General features: G+C 41.6%; 1 protein-coding gene and 1 non-coding gene across 2 annotated transcripts in view; one reads left to right on the top strand and one right to left on the bottom strand.

Moving 5' to 3' along the window:
• COL6A5 (collagen type VI alpha 5 chain) overlaps positions 1–19,900 on the top strand; it is a 116,997-nt gene extending 97,097 nt beyond the window's left edge. The window contains exons 38-41 of the mRNA XM_064490805.1: positions 584–1,273; positions 2,744–2,840; positions 3,574–3,830; positions 19,121–19,900. Coding sequence (XP_064346875.1) covers positions 584–1,273; positions 2,744–2,840; positions 3,574–3,830; positions 19,121–19,140 — 1,064 coding nt within the window. The 3' untranslated portion in view covers positions 19,141–19,900. The remainder of the gene's footprint in view (positions 1–583; positions 1,274–2,743; positions 2,841–3,573; positions 3,831–19,120) is intronic.
• TRNAT-AGU (transfer RNA threonine (anticodon AGU)) lies at positions 18,279–18,353 on the bottom strand. The gene has a single exon. It is a non-coding gene; the product is annotated as a tRNA-Thr (tRNA).
• Positions 19,901–21,697: the final 1,797 nt, after the last annotated feature.

The following is a 21,697-nucleotide window of genomic DNA, read 5'->3' as shown; positions in this document are numbered from 1 at the left end:
ATGTGGATATTGACCCTTTGTGAAACATATAATTTGTAAATATATTCTCCCCATCAGTAGGCTTTTTGTTTTATCAATGGTTTCCTTTGGTGTGCAAAGGCTTTTAAGTTAAATTAGGTTCCATTTGTTAATTTTTGCTTTTGTTTCCTTTACCCAGGAGCCAGATCCAAAAAAATTATTGCTACAATTTACATGAAAGACTGTTTTCTTATGTTTTCTTCTAGGAGTCTAATGGTTTCTGGTCTTACATTTAGGTCTTTAATCCATTTTGAGTTTATTTTAGCATATGGAATGAGAAAATGTTCTAATTTCATTGTTTCACATGTAGCTGTTCAGTTCTCCCAGCACCACTTATTGAAGAAACTCCTTTCCCTGTTGTATATTCTTGTCATGGATTAATTGACCATAAGTGTGCGGGCTTATTTCTGGGCTCTCTATTGTATTCTAGTGATCTGCCGCAGGTGTGGGAAGGAAGCATGAAGGAAGCATGAAGACACCCCATGCTGTGTATCTGCCATCCTTGGCTAGGAGTTCCAAGTTTATCCTTCTACTAAAAACAGTGACTTGAGTTATTCTGTTGCAGGACATGAAAACCATGGCAGAAAAGAAGAACCAGGTCTTGCTTATGAACCTAGCACTGCCTCTCTTCAAGAATATTACATGGATGTGGCCTTCCTCATAGATGCTTCCCAAAGAGTAGGAAAGGATGAGTTTAAGGATGTGAAAGCGTTTGTAACCTCGGTGCTTGATTACTTCCACGTGGCCCCAGACCCACTGATCTCCATGCTGGGAGACAGGGTAGCAGTCCTGACCTACTCTCCTCCAGGCTACATGCCCAACACTGAAGAATGCCCCGTCTACCTGGAATTCGATTTGGTCACTTACAACAGTAGACACCAAATGAAACAGCATCTCCAAGACTCTCTCCAGCAGCTCAATGGAGATGCTTTTATTGGCCAGGCCCTACAGTGGACAGTGGACAATGTTTTTGTAGGAACCCCCAACCTCAGGAAAAACAAAGTGATCTTTGTCATATCTGCTGGTGAAACCAACCCTTTAGACAAGGAAGTTTTAAGAAATGTGTCTCTGAGTGCCAAGTGTCAGGGCTACTCCATATTTGTGTTTTCCTTTGGTCCTGTGCATGACGACAAGGAGCTAGAAGAATTAGCCAGCCACCCACTGGATCATCACTTGGTCCAGCTTGGCCGGTCCCACAAGCCAGACTTGGACTATATCGTCAAATTTGTCAAGCCGTTTGTTCATTCAATCAGACGTAAGTCGTTGAAGTTTTCCTCTTCTATTGCATTTGCAATAGATTCAATGTCTCTGTGTCTAATTCACTAGTGGGATCTAATCCACGATCCCCACTTGGGTCAAGAGTGGTGCAGTCTAGAAGGCAATGAGAAAACCACAGAGAAAAATCCCAGGTCTTAGTGACCTTGACCTTTGCTGCTGTCCTGTCAAGGTCTTTGCCAGAAAGTGAAAGGTGTCTTTTAACCCTAATCTGTGAGTGTTTACTATGTGCCAAGCTTTTTCGATTATGGTATCATTTAATCCTCAGGACAGCCCTCAAAGGGAGGTATTAAGTTTAAAAATAGTTTTATTGAGGTGTAGTTGATTTACAATTTTTTTTTAATGAAGGTACTAGGGACTGACCCCAGGACCTCGTGCATACTTAGGCCTGCACTCTCCTGCTGAGCTGTACCCATCCATCACAGGAAAGTATTAGCATCCCCACTTTACAAGTGAGAAAACTGAGGTTCAGAGACATTAAATAAATGGCACGAAAGCGCACAGTTAAGAGCTGGCAAATTGTAGGCTTAACCCCAGGCATCCTGAGCTCAGAGCCCTGCCCTCGTTCATTAAGCTACACTTCAGTCACTAACGCCTTAACGAGGTGTAGACCGCTGCAGTAAACACTGTCCCCCAGTCCCCCCGCCTGCTCCAAAGATTTCTATTTTATCTTGTCAGTTTTGGTTCTGAATTCAGTTCTTAAGAGCCATGGACAGGAATCTCTCCTAGAGACTCCGTCTCAGACAGCTGGCTCAGGGACAGCCAGGCAAGGGCTGTAAGGTTGTTTTTCTACAGTGGGGATTTGAGCGAGGCTGCCCACCACTGTCCCTAAGTTGTAATTGCAGACACGGTTACAGTAGCAAACCTGAGAGCCCACAGCATCAAGCGCGGCCTGGCCTCTGCTGGGAATCAGGATGCGGCAGAGGCCACACCGAGCAGTGGTCTGCAGCCCCAGCAAGTTCAGCGGGGAGTCCCAGGGATGCAGATTTTCCAGCCCTCACGTAGCCCAGGGCTCACGGAACCCTCAGAAATCTTGGAAGTCTGGATTTATATTTAGTAGCAAGCTTGTCACTTGCAAAAAGAAAGTGCCTTCTTCCAACCGCGAGATAAATCGGGTAGTCAATTTCAATGGCTAATACTGTCTTCAGAAAGATCCTCCTTTTAAAGGGAGAGAAACAGATGATAGAAGAGATTCAGAGAGATCCTGGAATTGTATCACAAGCTGGTGACACGCAGAGGGGGAGAATTCTGGACCCCATCGCTGCTGGGTCTCGTTGGCTTGGCCAAGGAGGTATTGCAGCATCAGAGGCTGCCTGCTTGGCTGAGTCCCTTATAGGATTAATTTGCTCTAAAAAACACCTCCAGCCACAGGGGAAGATGACCTGACTTTGAGTGATAGTCCAAATGAGGAAGGGTAATGTTTAGACTAACCAGCCCACTCTCTCTCCAGGCGCCATCAACACGTATCCCCCTGCAGATCTGAGACCCCGGTGTGTTAACGTCACTGCTCCCCACTCAGAGGATGATGGCACAGAAAACACTGTGTTGTGAGTTGACACGTATTCACAGCTCGGGTGGGACTACAGCCAGAAACGGTCCTTAAGACGATCAGTTGAAATAAATGGCATTTTAGTTTTTGAGATGCAAGTTTGGCTGTGGGGTGAGGTGTGTGTGTGTGTATGTGTGTGTTAAATGCTCCTGATTTGTGACAACAGCACAGATCTGGTGTTACTAGCAGACAGAATGATTCGTATTAGAAAGAACAGTATTTCCATGTCTGTAGCTTTTATGGAAAAAGAAGCCCTTCTTAATACTTATTAGTAGATATATGATATTGTTCAAATATGGGGTCCTGCCACAACAGAAAACTTCTAAGGTCAAAGGTTAGATGTAACAATGTTAGAGCAAAAGAAACAGATGCAAAAGAAAAACTCACAAAGAAGCAACAAAAACATTTGCTGTTTCTAAAATGGAATCCCTGTGAACACTGGCAGGAAAGACTCTTTTAAGTTTGATTTTGCAAAGTCCAACCCTAAGTACTCAATAAGCAGTCAGTGATGAAGGTAACATCAGTTTGGAGCCCTAAGCCACTGACACAAATGTCTTGGAATATTAAAAAAACAAATGCCCCTCAGTCAAGTTTCATCCACAAACTGCATCTGGACTATTCAAATCATGCGCATCAGACTGATTCCTGTTCTGTTACCTGGCTGTGTTTACGCTGAATCCTGCAAGGGGCTTGGCTAACATATATCTCATCGCTTTTCTCTGTCACCTCAGCCTCATTCCTGAGGTGTATGAAATAGAGACGGAGCACTGGGAGCCTTTGGGTGAATTCGGGTCCCAGCAGCAGCAGCAGCAGCAGCAGCAGCTCTCTGAATTAGGGGACAGTCGTAGGAATGGTTCTGGGACCAGCACTGATCTGATCCAGAGGTGGTACATGCTTTCACCTCCTGGGGAGCTGATGAAAGACAAGGACGAGGCACATTCAGAAGAACTCACAGCTGCAGCAGACAACAGACAGCAAGATAAAAAAGGTAACCTTGACGCAGTAGAGTTGACGATCCTGAAGTGCCTTTGTTTGGATTTTCCCCTGTAGAGGGTGAGCGGTGAGAACACACGGGGACAATGGAGATGGTAGAATAGAGGGGCTTATCATCTAGGGCTACAGGGGTCCCCAAAACAAGGGGCAAAGGAGGTAAAATGTCTGAAGGGCCAAAGGGGGAGACACTGGTGTTGGCAAAACCAGAATGAGATATAAATGCCCGGTGTGGGGACAAGGAACAGAATGTGATAGGGGGTACGATAGGACTGCAGGTCCTGTGGGGGCAGGAGGAGCCCTGCTCTCTCATGGAGGCGGGGAGCTGAGGGGACCAGTCTACAGAGTCTGAACACCTGGGGGCTGCTGTCTCCCTTAGTGATGAGGGCTTTCCTGGTCTGAGATGCCGGCTCCCGGCTGAGCCCCAGCTCCCCGGAGCCTGGAGAGGACAGTGCTGCGGTGGTTCTGAGATCTCTGTGAAGGCTGAGGGGGGCTTCTAGGCTGCCTGGTGAAATGGCCATGGACCGACAGCTAGAGAGAAAACAGGAGATGGGGAAGAGGCAGCCATAGGAGGTTCTAGGGCAGCTTTCTGCTCAATCTCTGCTGTGTACCAAAATCCTGGGAGACATTATTGTAAAAATAAATATGCCCAGGTACCTCCTAGAGCTGAAAATATGCAGATCCTCTGACCCACTAATTTTAGCCAATGTATATACCCCACAGAAAAATATGTATTCACAAAGAGTCAGGTACCAGAATGTCCATAACAGAACCATTTGTAGTGGGCTCAGAGTGGGAACAAAAATGCCCAACAACAGATATGGTAAATAAATGTGGGTGTAGTTATACAATAAAATATTATACATGTATGGTGTGCAGTGTGTGTGTAAAATGCTATGCATGTATGTGTACCTCATTCACACATATACAATGTAGATTACATGTTATGTATTATATATACTATGTATATATTAGATGCGGGTATAATTGTAGATACAGCTGTAGAATACAGTCAGCAAAGTGATGGAAAACAAGAACTGAGGATAGAGGAAGTACAAAAAATTTAGACAGGAGAGAGAAGATGTATGAAAAGGAAAAATAAACCTAAGCATGATGAAACAGCTGGTGCGGTCGAGAAGAACTCATCCTGCTTTGGCCTCTGGACGGAGTGAGCCCACTTGGTCTCTCCCAGTGATGACAGCGGAAAACTCCGGACAAAACACAAAAAGCAACTCTGAGAAGTGAAAGCAGATACTGTGAAGGGCCGTGACTTTCCCGTTTGCTTTGTTCTCTTTTGGCTTGGGGCGGAGCCCCAGGCCTGGAGCTGCATGGTGGCAGTGGGGCAGGTGGCTAAAACGTGATAGGGGCCCCATATTTCTGGGCAGAAAAACTAGAATAAAGGGGCCTTTGTGTGTCAAAGATGGTGGAAAATATCCTCATTTTTTTCTCCCTCTTTTCTGTCATGGTTCTGCTCTGAAGGTGGGCACCAGTTTGGAGCTGAGTGGAAGGCTAGACAGCTAAAATTATTTTTTATTGAAGTGTAGTTGATTTACAATGTTGTGTTAGTTTCTGGTGCACAGCAGAGTGATTCAATTATACACACACACACATATATATATTCTTTTTCATTATAGGTTATTATAAAGTATTGGATGTAGTTCCCTGTGTTCTGCAGTAGGACCTTGTTGTTTATCTACTTTATATATAGTTAGTAGTTTGTATCTGCTAATCCCAGACTCCTAATTTATCCCTCCCACTCCCTTTCCCCTTTGGTAACCATACGTTTGTTTTCTGTCTGTGAGTCTCTTTCTGTTTTGTGAATAAGTTCATTTGTGTCATTTTTTTAGATTCCACATATAATTGATATCATATGATACTTGTCTTTCTCTGTCTGACTTACTTCACTTAGTGTGATAATCTCCAGATCCATCCATGTTGCTGCAAATGGCATGATTGCATTCTTTTTATGGCTGAGTTGTAGTTCCTTGTATATATCCAGTTATCTGTCAGTGGACATTTAGGTTGCTTCCATCAGACAGCTGAAATTAAAGAGAAGCCCTGTCTTTTGGGGTGGAGGGTTCGAGAAGAGAAGCCCTGTTGGCCAGCATGTGGGGGTAACCTCAGAGAAAAGAGCTGGAGAAAGGGGTTCTCTGATTTTAACTACAGGAACTGCATAAGCCCCAGGCTCTCCCCTAAGCTGTACATGGAGGGGAAAGACCCAAAACAGGAGAGCGAAGGCTTTGGACTCTAAACTGAGATTAGAACCACTGCTCACAGGAGGCGAGATGCTTACACTCTGAGCCTAGCACATTGATCACCTGCTTTAAAAAAATTAAGAGTCCTACTGAGAATTACACTAGACTTAGAGTCTAAACTCTAACATGATACTGAAACTTTTTAGGATATAATCCAAAATTATGCAATGTTAACAGAGAACAGGGAGGTGTGAGTATTTAAAGAAAAAGATGACAGATGCCAACTTGAAATTGACAGGTGTTGCAATTATCAAAGGCATTAAAGCAGCTATTATCCCTGTACTCCACGGGACAGAGGTAAACAACTTGAGCAGATAGACATTCTCAGCAGAGAAATGGAGATGAAAAAGAAAAAACAGAAAGATGTTCTAGAAGTAAATATAGTATCTGAATTTTGAAAAGATTTACTGAATGGGCTTAATAGCAGAGAGAAGAGGAGAGAGGGAAGGGCCAGTGAACTTGAAGGTAGATTAATTGCATGATCTGAAGACAGAAAAGAGATTGTAAAAAAAAAAAAAAAAAAAAAACGAGCAGAGCCATGGAGACTTGAGGAACAAAAGTAAATTGTAATAGTTAAGGTCTAGCATTTGTTTCATTGGAATTCAAGAAGCAAAGTAGAAAGAGATTCATTCAGGAAAAAAAAAATTAGGCAAATAATGGCCTAAAATTTCCCAAATTGGTAAAAGACATGACTTTACAGATTTTAAACCCCACTCAGACACATCATAATCAAACTGCTGAAAGCAAAAGGTAAAGAAACAGTCTTGAAGCAGCTAGAGAAAAACCATGTGTTACAAAAGAAAAGAATGGAGGGGAGGATATAGCTCAGTGGTACAGCATGTGCTTAGCATGCACGAGGTCCTGAATTCAACCCCTAGTACTTCCACTAAAATAAATAAACAAACCTAATTACCTCCCCATCTCAAACTTTTTTTTAATGATTAAAATAAAAAATAAACAAAAAAAGGAAAAAATAATTTATAAAAAAAAGAAAGGAACAATTATTGAAATGACTATAGATTTCTCATCAGAGACCATGGAGGCCAGATGACAATAGAACAACATTTTTTCTTTAAAGTGCTGAAAGAAAAGAACTGTGAATACAGAATTTTATATCCAGCAAAAATAGCCCTCCAGAATGAAGACAAAATGAAGACATTTCAAGATAGAGGAAATGTGCATTTGTTGCCAGCGTATCTATTCTAAAGGAGAACTATGCTGGGACAGTGAGGAAATTGGAGTGAAGTCAAATGACTGGCGACTGGATGGTGAGAAAACATACTGGATAGGTGACTTGGAGGAAGGGACAGAAATGAGAGATCGAGAAGAGGCTGGAAGGGGAGGCTGGTTGAGGAAGAGAAGGGGGCAGGCACCAGATGCAGCTCATTCATCTACGGAGCCTTACGTTTACAAGGCAGTTTCACAAACATGAGCTCATTGGAGTCCCTCCAAATGTGGGAGACAGGAATTAATATCCTTCCTATGAAGATGGAAAAACTGAAGCTCAAAGACGTTTAGTGCCTAATTTGAACCTGATCCTGGTCTGGCTCCTCTGGCCTCAGTGTGCTTTCCTAACACTGGGGGCAGGAATTGGGGTGGATCAGAGACAGAGAAGATGGGTGAAACAGCTCAGGATGCCATAACATATGCCAATGGCTGTTTAAACAACAGTAATTTATTTTCTCACAGCTCTGGAGGCTGAGAAATCCAAGATCAGGGCACCACCCAATTTGGTTACTGGTGAGAGCTCTCTTCCTGGCTTGCAGATGACTGCTTCCTTTCTGGGTCCTCACATGGTGGACAGTCCTGGTGTCTCCTCCTCTTCTTAGAATGGCACCATGGCTGTTAGACCAGGCCTCCATTCTTTTTTTTCATTGAAGTATAGTCAGTTTACAGTGTTCTGTCAATTTCTGGTGTACAGCATAATGTTCTACTCATACATATATTTGTTTTCATATTCTTTTTCATTATAGGTTACTATAAGATATTGAATATAGTTCCCTGTGCTATACAGTAGGACTTTGTTATTTATCTATTATATATATAGTAGTTTATTTATTTTTTAACTTTTTTTATTGATTTATAATCATTTTACAATGTTGTGTCATATTCCAGTGTAGAGCACAATTTTTCAATTATACATGAACATATGTATATTCATTGTCACATTCCTTTCTCTGTGAGCTACCATAAGATCTTGTATATATTTCCCTATGCTATGCAGTATAATCTTGTTTATCTATTCTACAATTTTGAAATCCCATTCTATCTCTTCCCACCCCCCACCCCCCTGGCAACCACAAGTCTATATGCTATGTCTATGAGTCTATTTCTGTTCTGTATTTATGCTTTGTTTGTTTGTTCATTTGTTTTTAGATTCCACATATGAGCGATCTCATATGGTATTTTTCTTTCTCTTTCTGACTTACTTCACTTAGAATGACATTCTCCAGGAGCATCCATGTTGCTGCAAATGGCATTGTTTTATTCTTTTTTATGGCTGAGTAGTACTCCTGTGTGTGTGTGTGTGTGTGTGTGTGTGTGTGTGTGTGTGTGTGTGTGTAAACACATATATACACCAAACTTCTTTATCCAGGCATCTGTCGATGGACATTTAGGTTGTTCCCATGTCTTGGCTATTGTAAATAGTGCTGCTATGAATACTGGGGTACATGTATCTTTTCAAATTAGCGTTTCCTTCAGATACGTGCCCAGGAGTGGGATTGTTGGGTCATAGAGTAAGTCTGTTTTCAGTTTTTTAAGGAATCTCAATACTATTTTCCTTAATAGCTACACCAAACCAGATTCCCACCAACAGTGTAGGTGGTTTCCCTTTTCTCCACACTCTCTTCAGCATTTATCATTTGTGGACATTTTAATGATGGCTATTCTGACTAGTGCAATGTGATACCTCATTGTAGTTTTGATTTGCATTTCTCTGATAATTAGTGATATTGAGCATTTTTTCATGTGCCTATTGGCCATTTATATGTCTTCACTGGAGAAATGTTTAGGTCTTCTGCCCATTTTTGGATTAGGTTGTTTGTTTTTTTGTTATTAAGGTGTATGAGCTGTCTATATATTCTGGAAATTAAGCCCTTGTCAGTTGTATCATTTGCAAATATTTTCTCCTGTTGCGTAGGTTGTCGTTTTGTTTTGCTTGTGGCTTCCTTTGCTGTGCAAAAGCTCATAAGTTTAATTAGGTTCCATTTGTTAATTTTTGCTTTTATTTCTATTGCCTGGGTAGACTGCCTTAGGAGAACATTGCTAATATTTATGTTACAAAAACGTTTTGCCTGTGTTTTCTTCTAAGAGGTTTATAGTGTCTTGTCTTATATTTAAGTCTTTAAGCCATTTTGAGTTTATTTTTGTGGATGGTGTGAGGGAGTGTTCTAACTTCATTGATTTACATGTAGTTGTCCAGCTTTCCCAGTACCACTTGCTGAAAAGACTATCTTTTCTCCATTGTATATTCTTGCCTCCTTTGTCACAGATTTATTGACCATAGGTCTGTGGGTTTATTTCTGGGCTCTCTATTCTGTTCCATTGATCCATATGTCTGTTTTTGTGCCAGTACCACACTGTTTTGATTACTGTAGCTCTGTAGTGTTGTCTGAAGTCTGGGAGGGTTACTCCTCCAGCTTCATTCTTTCCCTTCTGTATTGCTTTGGAGGCCTCCACTCTTATGATCTCATTTAACTTTAATCACATCCTTAAAGGCCCTGTCTTCAGTATAGTCACATGGGGGTAGGGGCTTCAACAAATGAGCTTGTGGGGAACACAATTTGGTCAATAGCAGAGGGTATCATTATCAATGTAATCACAGGAAAGAGCCCTATAAATCTGCATTTGGCAAGCATGTCTATGCATTATTATCAGCTGGCTATTTACTGACAATTCCATAGTCCAGCACACACCCCGCATCAGTTTAATTACATTCTCTGGGGTTTAGACACAGGCATCCATATTTTAGGGAAGCTCCATAGGTGGTTCCAGTGTGCACACAAGTTCGGGAAACACTGCCATCAATCCTGATCGAACCAGTCTTGCTAGATACTTCAAGGCAGTTAATGGCTGAAAGTGATAAGGTTAGCAGAAATAAAAGGATTATTGTCAAGTGAGCATTACCAATACCTTTCTTGTTTACTGTCACTTTTCATAATTTCTTTCCTTGGGAAGTTTTCTCCATTTTCCTATTTAATTCTGTATCATACTTACAGAAGTAGATGATGCCTTTAATCATTTCCCTTGGAGAGCTCTAGTCAACAGCTTGATTTGGTGACTTAGACAGCCCTGCTCCTTGAAGTCAGTCTGAGAATCTTCAGAATATGTCAGTTTGACTTCTTAGAATTATGGGAGGTTAGAATTTGAAAATTGGGGTGGCTTTAGAAATCACCGAGTTATTCTGTATCTTTCTAAAGATAAGGAAAGGAAAGCCAGAGACATCTGAAGTGTTTCACCAAAGAACATTCACAGCACCCAGCCCAGTACTGTCTCATCACAATGATTTATACTCTGTATAAATCTTGTCCCCAAAAGGAAGATAATAAAGCTTATCTCTCGGTGGTTGGAAGGTTGGAGACGATACCCATGATGCTCAGAAACAGAGTGTGCCTGATACATAATCAACTAGTCTATCCCTATACGATTTACCTAGATCTGGTAATGTGTTTGACTATTAAAAATAAAAATCCATTATGAAGACTGATCAGCCTTTATATTGCTTTTCTTCTCTTTTATTTTCCCAAAGAGAGTGGGCTTTTCTCTTCACCTGCCTTTTCTTCTGATATTCTCACTTTATCCCTGCACTTAATATACACATTTTCTGTTTGCTTGTTATAATGTACATTTGCAAGATTTTAATGTACATTTTAAAAAAGTGTAATGCTATTCCTTTTTCCATTATGCCAACCCAGCACTTTTTTCTTAGTCTTTATTTTTCCAGCATCAAGTTCAGCGTTCCTCGAAGTGTGGTTCCTGGACCAGTAACATCAGCATCATCTAGGGATGCATTAGAAATGCAGGTTCTTAGATTCCACCACAGAGCTGCTGACTCAGAAACTTGGGTGGGGGCCTCCAGATGATTCTGACGTGGGCTAGAGCTTGCAGTATAACACTAACCTAGTGTTATACATACTGAGTCTAAATTCGTCTTCTTAAAGGGGATCTTGTCACAAGATGTTAATAAATATTTGGGAAAAAATATTTTTCTGTGGAACACTAATGAGTAGGTGTCATTTTTACAGGACTTGTCAGTGACTTTAATGGGCTAATGTTCATTGTGATTCTGAGACAAAGGCTAATAGACCAATTTGACCATAGCATCTTATATCAGGGAGCATCTTATTGGGCTAATGTTTTAGAGAAACCACTTTGGGAAACAGCAGTTAAAAGAGTGAATCTAAGGGTCAGACATGGATTTGAGTCATATTTCTGCAATTACTGGTTATTTTATCTGGGCACATCATTTTTTTTAACGTTTTTTTTATCAAGTTATAGTCAATAAAATGACAATATGTCAAAATAACAGTGTTTATAGTCAAAAAATTGGCAATGTTGTGTCAATTTCTGGTGTACAGCACAATTTTTCAGTCATACATGAATACACATATATTCATTTTCATATTCTTTTTCACTGTGAGCTACTACAAGATCTTGAATTTATTTCCCTGTGCTATACAGTATAAACTTGTTTATCTATTCTATATATACCTTTCAGTATCTACAAATCTCAAACTCCCAGTCTGTCCCTTCCCACCCACCTCCCCCCTGGCAACCACAAGTTTGTATTCTACATCTATGAGTCTGTGAGTCTGTTTCTGTTCTATATTTAAGTTCATACGATGTCATCATCGTCGTCGTCGTCGTCATCGTCATCGTTTTCTCCTTCTCCTTCTCCTTCTTTTTTTTTAGATTCCACTTATGGTATTTTTCTTTCTCTTTCTGGCTTACTTCACTTAAAATGACATTCTCCAGGAGCATCCATGTTGCTGCAAATGGCATTATGTTGTCATTTTTATGGCTGAGTAGTATTCCATTGTATAAATATACCACTTCTTCTTTATCCAGTCATCTGTCAGTGGAAATTTAGGTTGTTTCTGTGTCTTGTCTGTTGTAAATAGTGCTGCTATGAACATTGGAGTGCAGGTTTCTTTTTGAAGTAGGGTTCCTTCTGGATATATGCCCAGGAGTGGGATTGCTGAGTCATATGATAAGTCTATTTTTAGTCTTTTGAGGAATCTCCACACTGTTTTCCATAACAGCTGCACCAAACTGCATTCCCAGCAGCAGTGAAGGAGGGTTCCCTCTTCTCCACACCCTCTCCAGAATTTATCATTTGTGAACTTTTGAATGATGGCCATTCTGACTGGTGTGAGGTGATACTTCATTGTAGTTTTGATTTGCATTTCTCTGATAATTAGTGATATTGAGCATTTTTTTCATGTGCCTATTGGTCATTCGTATGTCTTCATTGGAGAATTGCTTGTTAGATCTTCTGTTGGGCACATCATTTTACCACTCTGAGCTTCCATTTCCCTGTCTGTAGGCTAATGTGAGCAGTAAACGAATGTGAACAGCAATTTGCACAGAGTGAAAGCATAATAAACGTGAGCTGTTGGAGGTGGTGATGGTAATGACGATGATGTGGATGGCCATGGCGGAAAGAGGGACAAACTGGGAATGAGGAGACCCAGATACTAGTTTAGGTTCTGTCACTAACTAGCTTCGTGGTCATGAAAAGTCACCTCATGGCCCTCGTCCTCAACCTTCTTATGTGAATAAGGAATCGCTTGGGCAAAGCCACTGTTTTTTATGCTGGGAGATGTGAGGGACATGTGGAGACTTTCAAATACATGGATTTCAAATGCGAGGACTCTGCCTGAGGATGCCTGTGTCTGAGTGATCCTGGAGCTCTCCTTTCCTGCGTCTCCTTTTACAAAAGCCCCCCAACCCCCAGTTCACACAAAAAGTGGCATATTTCTCAGCCATCCCACGCCTTCTCATGGTGCTTCACCCAGATGTAAAACCCTGTTGAGGAGGCACAGGATGGGAAGTGAGGGGCATGTTGTCAAACAGAGCGTCATTTTAAATGTTAGATCCATAGGCCTCCTCTAAGCCAAACGGGACTTCAGGTCTTTCCCATCCTGTACAGGTTTATGGCACAGAAATGTGTGTTGCTCGAACTTGGGTATTTGAACTCATACCAACTCAGGTATGGTAAAGAGTGAACATGAGAGGAGTTATGACAAATTTCATTTAGCAATCTGGCCTGTTCTATCTCCCAGCTCTTAGCAAAGGATGCATCTCTCCTGAGTGACAATTCTGCAGGAGCAAAGCAAAGAGGATATAAAAGAAATACTGATGGAGAGCAAGTATTGCATCATCAGATCAAAAAAAAAAAATCATAGTGACGTCCTTAGTCATTTACCTGTCTTGGAATAAAGTCACAGGACGTCATGACAGAGACCCTTAGTAACATACTTATTTCAATTAGAAGATGAATTCAGATTCTTTCTAAGGCAGAAATTGGTTTTCTAGTAAGAACTTATTCTGCCAATTAGGCTATGTGGGGATATGTCCCATAACATGAGTGAAGTAAGTGGCAGCTTCAAAATATATAAAGCAGATTGTAAGAAATACAGTTTCATCAAAGAATATAGTCATAGTGCACATGTCCAATGTGCTTATTTATTATATAACTGGACATTTGTACCTCTTAATTCCCTTCATCTGTGTCACCTAGGAACCACCCTCTCATCCCAATGCTGCCACGATCTGTTCTCTGTATCTTTGTTTTCACTTTGTTTTGTTTGTTTATTTTTATTTTTAGACTCCACATATGAAATCATGTGGCATCTTTCTCTGTCTAACTAGTTTAACTTAGCAATACCCTCTAGATCCATCTATGTTATCACAAATAGTGAGATTTCATTTTTATGGCTGAGTTATATTCCATTATATCTCTGTATGCACCACATCTTCTTTATCCATTGATCTATCAGTAGACACATGGGTTCCTTCCATATCTAGGCTATTGTAAATAATGCTGCATTGAACAATGGAGTGTATAGATTTTTCAAATTAGTATTTTGTGTTCTTAGAGTAACTAGCAAGAAGTGAAATTGCTGGATCATATAGGAATTCTGTCTTTAATTGTTGAGGTACATCCATATTGTTTTCCATAGTGGCTACAACCATTTACAATCTCACTGGAAGTGCACGGCCCGAGGTTTCCCTTTTCTCCACATCCTCACCGAAACTTATTTGGTAACTTTTTGATGATGGCTATTCTGACAGATGTGAAGTGGTATCTCTTTGTGGTTGTGATTTGGGTTGTGTTTCCATTTTCATTTGTCTCCAGATATTTTTTAAATTTTCCTCTTTGATTTCTTTAGGGATCCATTGGCTGTTTAGCAACACGTTGTTAAGACCTCATGTGTTTTTTGGTTTTGTGGGGTTTTTTTTGCAGTTTTTCTTATGGTTGATGAAGTCGATGATCTCTTAAGTTGGAACACATTTTAAAAACCCTTCATTTTTTAAAAAAAATTTTTTATTGATTTATAATTGTTTTACAATGTTGTATCAAATTCCAGTGTAGAGCACAATTTTTCAGTCATACATGAACATATATATATTCATCGTCACATTTTTTTCTCTGTGGGCTGCCATAAGATCTCGTGTATATTTCTCTGTGCTATACAGTATAATCTTGTTTATCTATTCTACAATTTTGCAATCCTGTCTATCCCTTCCCATCCTCCGTCCTCTTGGCAACCACAAGTTTGTATTCTATATCTATGAGTCTATTTCTGTTTTGTATTTATGCTTTGTTTTTGTTGTTTTTGTTTTTTAGATTCCACATATGAGTGATCTCATGTGGTACTTTTCTTTCTCTTTCTGGCTTACTTCACTTAGAATGACATTCTCCAGGAGCATCCATGTTGCTGCAAATGGCATTATGTTGTCGGTTTTTATGGCTGAGTAGTATTCCATTGTATAAATATACGACTTCTTCTTTATCCAGTCATCCGCTGATGGACATTTAGGCTGTTTCCATGTCTTGGCTATTGTAAATAGTGCTGCTATGAACACTGGTGTGCAGGTGTCTTTTTGAAGTAGGGTTCCTTCTGGATATATGCCCAGGAGTGGGATTCCTGGGTCATACGCTAAGTCTCTTCCTAGTCTTTTGAGGAGTCTCCATAGTGTTTTCCACAGTGGCTGCACCAAACTGCATTCCCACCAGCAGTGTAGGAGGGTTCCCCTTTCTCCACAGCCTCTCCAGCATTTGTCATTTGTGGATTTTTGAATGATGGCCATTCTGACTGGTGTGAGGTGATACCTCGTTGTAGTTTTGATTTTCATTTCTCTGATAATTAGTTATATGGAGCATTTTTTCATGTGCCTATTGATCATTTGTATGTCTTCCTTGGAGAATTGCTTGTTTATGTCTTTTGCTCATTTTTGGATTGGGTTGTTTGGTTGTTTCTTATTAAGTCGTATGAGCTGCTTATATGTTCTGGAGATCAAGCATTTGTCGGTAAAAACCCTTCAATTTTACTCCCTCTGACACATTTAAGGTTTCGACATCTTTGCATCTTTTGTTCTGTGCATTCCTCAACTACTTATTGTTGATATACACACTATTTCTATTTTTGTATCTTAACCTGCCTACTAGCTTTCTAAGTGATTGATCTACTATGTTTACTGTATGTTTGCCTTTATCATTGAGATTTTTCCTTTTGTAGCTTTCCTATTTCTGGGTATGGTCTTTCTTTTTTTTTTTTTTCCATTTGGAAAAGTCCCTTTATCATTTCTTATAAAGTTTGTTTAGTGATACCAAACACTTTTAGCTTTAGTGTCTCTGCAAAACTCTTTTATCCCTCCTTCAAATCTGAATGGCAGTTTTGCTGGGCAGTGTGTTCTTGGTTGTAGGTTTCTTCCTTCCATCACTTGGAGTATTGTGGCCTACAGAATCTCTGGTGCAGTCTGTTGATTGCATTATGCAGTTTCCCTTGTGTGTAACTAGTTGCTTTTTTCTTGCCTCTTTTAAGATTCTCTCTTTATCTTTAATTTTTGCCATTTTAATTATGATTTGTCTTGGAGTGGACCTCTTTGGGTTCATTTTGATTGGGACTCTCTGTGCTTCCTGGACCTGGATATCTGTTTCCTTTCCCAGGTTAGGGAACTTCAGATAAGTTCTCTGCCCCTTTCCATCTTTCTCCTCTCCTTGGAACTGGTATAATTCAAATGTTAATATGCTGGATGTTGTCCCAGAGGTCTCTTAAACTATTCTCACTTTTTAAAATTCTTTTCCTTTTCAGCTGGGTGATTCCACTACTCTGTTTTCCAGTTCTCTGATCTGTTCCTCTATATCATCGAATCTACTGCTGATTCCTTCTAGTATATTTCTATTTCACTCATTATATTCTTCAGTTATGGTCTTCTTTATATTTTCTAAGTCTGTTAAAATTCTCACTGTGTTCATCCACTCTTCTCTCAAGTTTATTGAGCATCTTTATGATCATTACCTTGAACTCTTGATCAGGTAGATTGTTTATCTCCATTTAGTTTTTTTTCCCTGAGGTTTTTGTCTTTCTTCATTAAGAACATAATCCTCTGCCTCCTCATCTTACCTGATTCTCTTTGTTTATTTCTATGCGTTAGTCGGGCGTTGTATTTGCTGGTCTTGGAGAAGTGGCCTCATGTAGGAGACGTCCTATGTGGCCCAGCAGCACACTCCCCTCTGGTCACCAGAGCTGTTGCTTTAGGGGTGCCCCCTGTGTGGGCTACATGGTCCCTTCTGCTGTATTGGGGCTGAATGCTGTGGGTGTACTGGTAGGCGGGGGTGGCCACCAGCCGGCTGGCTGCCAGGGCCCGCTTTGTGTGTCTGCTGGGCGGGGCTGGGTCCTGGTGCGGCTGGCTGCAGGGCCCGGGGAGGGGTTGGTCCCGGGGCTGGTGCAGGCCCGTTGGTAGGTGGGTAATCCCCTGGCACTCACAGGCCAGAGGGAGGCCTCCGAAGCGTGCTTTGCCAGCAGTGTCCTCAGGGTTGAAGGAGCTCCCAGAAATGGCTACTGCAGTGTCTGTGACCCCAGGGGGTGTCCCCATTGCCTCCTGTCTCTCCAGGAGGCTCTCCAAGATCAGCAAGTGGGTCGGACCCACGCTCCTTTCAAATCTCTGTGTCTGTGCGGGGTCTCCGAGTATGTGAGTTTTGCACATCACCTTTAAGGACAGAGTCTGTTTCCTGTCACCCTCCGGCTGTCCTGTACACACGCCCCGCTGGCTTCCCAAGCCAGCTGTTCTGGGCGCTTGTCTTCCCAGTGTAGGACCCCTCCTGAACTGGGAAGGCCAGTCTGGGATTCAGCCCTTCATTCCCTGGGGAGAGCCTCTGTGATTGTGATTTTTCTCCAATTTGTGGGTCACCTACCCAGGGCTGTGGGTCTTGAATATACCACATCTTCAGCCCTCCTACCCGTCTCTTTGTAGTTCCTTCTTTATATCTTTTTATTTAGTTGTGAAACTCTTCTCTGCTGGTCTTCAGGTCATCATCATGGATCGTTCTCTGTAAGTAGCTGTCATATTGGTGTGCTCGGGGCAGGTGGGGAGGTGAGCTCAGGGTCTTCCTGCTCCACCATCTCGGCTGCACCTCTCGTGTTTACTTTATAACTGGACATTTGTACCACTTAATCCCCTTCACCTATCCCCATCACCACCACCACCACCACCACCACCACCACCAGGACCCACTAGTTTATTCTGTGGATCTATGAGTCTGTTTGGTTATGTTTGTTCATTTATTTTATTTTTTCGATTCCATGTAACAAGGGAAATCATATGGTATGTTTACGTGAATAATGGTGGTTATCAAATCACGGTGATATTTAGATTCCATTAGGTAAATTAAATGGGAAATGTGGAAGTTTTGTTTTTACAGTGTCACAAGTTACATCCTTTCTAACTATTTTAACTCATCATTTAAAAAAGTCAAATATTATTTAACTTTAAAGAATACAAGAAAAGAGCACATGATTTTTTTCCTTTGGTGGGAGATGTAAGCAAAAGTATCTGAAGACAAGTCAGCAGGATCATCTTTCAGATCCTGTTTTGAACCAGGTTCCCCAGAGCCAACCCTGTATGTAGGTTTTGTGGGGGTGGGGAGGAGGTAGTTAGGTTTCATTTATTTGTTTGTTTAATGGAGGTACTGGGGATTGAACCCAGGACCTTGTGCTTACTAGGCACACACTCTACCACTGAGCTATACCCTCTCCCCAGCCCCATAGCCAACCCCGAGTTGGGGATTCACATGTCTGTGACTTACTGCCATGGCGCTCACTCAGGGTAGAACCAGGAGGGGATGGTGGCAGCGAGACGGGAGCAGTGGATGCAGACAGGGGCGTCATCTCAGGCAAAGGACCACAGAGGGCAGCTTCAGCTTGCTCTTGCCAGGCACTCAGGCGTGTGAGTGATGCTACAGTGTCGTCCCAACCTGAGGCTTTCTTACTCCCTCATAGGTCATTGCTGGGTCAAGGGCTGCCCCAGGTAGGCTCTGAACTCCCAGGGACTCCCGCTGTGTGTGGTTAAAGCCACTCTTGTAGCTGGACGGCATCCCTCCAAAGAAGAAGAGTAGGTGCTGATGCTGGAGGCCAAAGCTCACGTGGGGGTGATCGGGGAGGGGTGGGGCAGAGGGATGAGGGGAAAAGGAAGGTGGTTCTAGATATTAATGATGAAAAAAAGATCAGAGGGATTCCAGATAGTCCTTCTAGCTGCATCAATGGTACCAGCCACTAAATGTGCTAAGTATCAGGTTTCAGATCACCGGTGTACCTGGGTTTTCCTAGGAACAGATGTGTCTACACCTCTTGTATGTTGTTCATTTCTATCTGGAATCACATCACTCTTTTATTATGGCTATTGAAAATGGCAAAACTGTGCATGTTTTATTTCTTATGTGGCATAAAAAAGGAGGAGGCTCAAGAGGGAACATTTTTTAACAAATCCTGTGACATTAAGAGTAATGCATATTTCTACTTTGCAGATGCTGAGGACACAAGATGATCAGAGCAGGAAAGAATGTAGCTCCACGTGGCTCTCACCAGAAAGTTTAAATCATCTATTAGAGGTAGAGTGGTAAGTGGCAGAAATTTTTCATGAAAACAGTTGGCTAATAACATGCCAATTTGTTCTGTTTCGAATTTGAAGGAAAGACTTTTCTGAGTGAGGACTTCAATGAGCAGATCCAAGAAACTAGGAATGATTTTATTTCTTCCAAGAATTGGGACAATGGACTGTGAAGGATTAACTGAATCTTTTCTTTGACAACTCTGTGCCGGGCATCAATGGTGATGATGTATCTGACTAAAGCATATATTTGCCCTAATTTTCATCACATCTGTATCTCAAATTGGACTCGAGTAGAAGGCACTGAGGTTCAGCATCTCCTAAGAATGTCTTCAGTCTATTCAGAGAAATAGAAAGCCACGCCCATGTCTTATTTCCAGTGTGACCCTAATGGTGCATTTAAAACCGATTGCTCTGTAAACCCCCCATCAGGCTACTAACATTATAGTCAATGCCTGCTCTTCACAGGATGTTTACAAAAGAATGGAACTTGTAAGAAAGAAAAAATGAGACAAGGCTCATTTTATGCACTGCTGCTTTGTGCTGTGATCATCTGTTTTAGCATGCTTTGCTTTGCGGGTATTTGATTTTGCTGCAAACAAAACAAAACGTATGGAAAAGCATGAACATACGACCAGAACTGTTCCTGGGAATTAGCAAGAGACGAGTTCTACAATAAAGGCAAGCCTGAGCTGGGCGTTGGCTCTGTTCATTTTTCCTTACCTGTCGTCTAACTCAGACCCACTGGAACAGGATTAAACATATTCGGAAAATATACATATACGTATAAAGTCAAATAAGCCAATAGTGAATTGATTTTAAAAATCACTCAACTTGGTTAAGGCAGCAAGTAACTGCCAAGTCAATGAGTATATATTGTGTGTTTAAAAAATGACTATGCTAATGGCATGATACTGAAGGCAATTTTATATTTTTCCCACATAATTTTCCTTAACATTACTCGTTTGTTTGAATAATTTTAAAATGACTCAGTCAATTAATTCTAGACTGTCAAACATCCGAAAGTAGCCTGGGTTTAATCCCCAGTACCTCCATTAAAAAAATAAATAAGAGGTAAGAAGAGTGATATTAAATGACATTGTTTCACTGGAGGAACAATGACACTGTAAATATAGGGAAGTTTTAAAATAGCTGTAGTATGTATTTTGGACATTTTTAAGCCAAAAATAGAATACTTGAATGTATGCTGCAGGTACAAAATAAGTGGAGACCCAACAGCAGAGAATGACCCTAGGATGGGAAAAAATAGCACGCATAAATTCAGAGTAAGGCTGCCAAGGAGAGCCAGTAATTGTTTTGGAAACCACAGAAGTCACTTGGGATTTAAATAACTGGCGAGGAATAGACGGAATTCGCACCGTTACAAATCCTTAGTGCTGTCCTTTCTTTATGATAACAGTACAAGCTTGTTCCATGCCTTAAAATCTGACCTTTGCTTACTTTTCCAGCCTAATCTCTCCACTGCAAGGAACCCCTTCCCTGCCTCCCTCCTCTTCCTCCTCTGGTTGGCTCTCACATGCTTGGGAACATCTTCAAATTCCCAGCGCTGAGCAGAACACCCTCCTCCTGCGTGGCTCTCTCCCTCTGAGCCCTCACCAGGGAGGGTTATGCTGGCTCTGCCCATTCACTCGTCTGCATCCCCACCGGGCACTGACGTGAGCATCCCTATTTGTCCATCACTGAACTCCCAACTCCCAGGATGGTACCCGGCACTTAAAAAGCACCCAATAAAGATTTACTGAAAGAATGAACAAACTCATCTTAAAAGATACACATGGTTTAGTTTGAAGGGAGGAAGGGAACTGGCATGAACAATGACAAGGAAATAAAAGCCAAAACAGGACAAAATGAAAGTGTGCGTGTTTGTGCACTGATGTGAATAGGGAAGTCAGGAATATGTGAGCAGAGATTGTGAGGGGACCAGTGGGACTGGACTGGAAATCTGGGGTAGTGGGAGCTGAGGCCACCGCAAGTGTGGTGAGTGGCTGAAACACCTTTTTTTTTTAGAGCTTAACAAAACCCAGCAAACTTAAAAAAAAAAAATCTTGACCCACTCCACAATAGCCAACCTATTTGAATATGGAGTGATCTATAAGCAAAATCGCATGCCCTCAGAGAAGGGCCGTGGCATGTGTATTCAGCGCACCTTTTCCCAGGGGTTCTGTGCAGAAAAGACCCGTCTCTGAGCCGCTGCAGCCTTCCACGACTTGGACGATGCTGCGGAACAGCTGGTCAGAATTACAGATGACTAAGAATCCTGTGATATCTCTGGAAAACTTGATGTGACATTTTAAATCAGATTCCTAAATCTTTCCTCAGAGTGTGAGCAGCGGGGGTTTGAGAATCTGAGTTGAAAATTTGTGCAGCCCCTCTGGGACTCTCGACGTTGGAACCTCTTTCCATCACTGACCTGGGACTGTGGAATTTTCCGCTGACTACATTTCCTCTCCACCGTTGTCCACCGTGACAACCC

This window comes from Camelus dromedarius, chromosome 2 (assembly GCF_036321535.1).
Source record: "Camelus dromedarius isolate mCamDro1 chromosome 2, mCamDro1.pat, whole genome shotgun sequence".
Classification (NCBI taxonomy): Eukaryota; Metazoa; Chordata; class Mammalia; order Artiodactyla; family Camelidae; genus Camelus; species Camelus dromedarius.
Note: the sequence above shows the minus strand (reverse complement) of the source record. Positions and strands in the feature narration are given on the sequence as shown.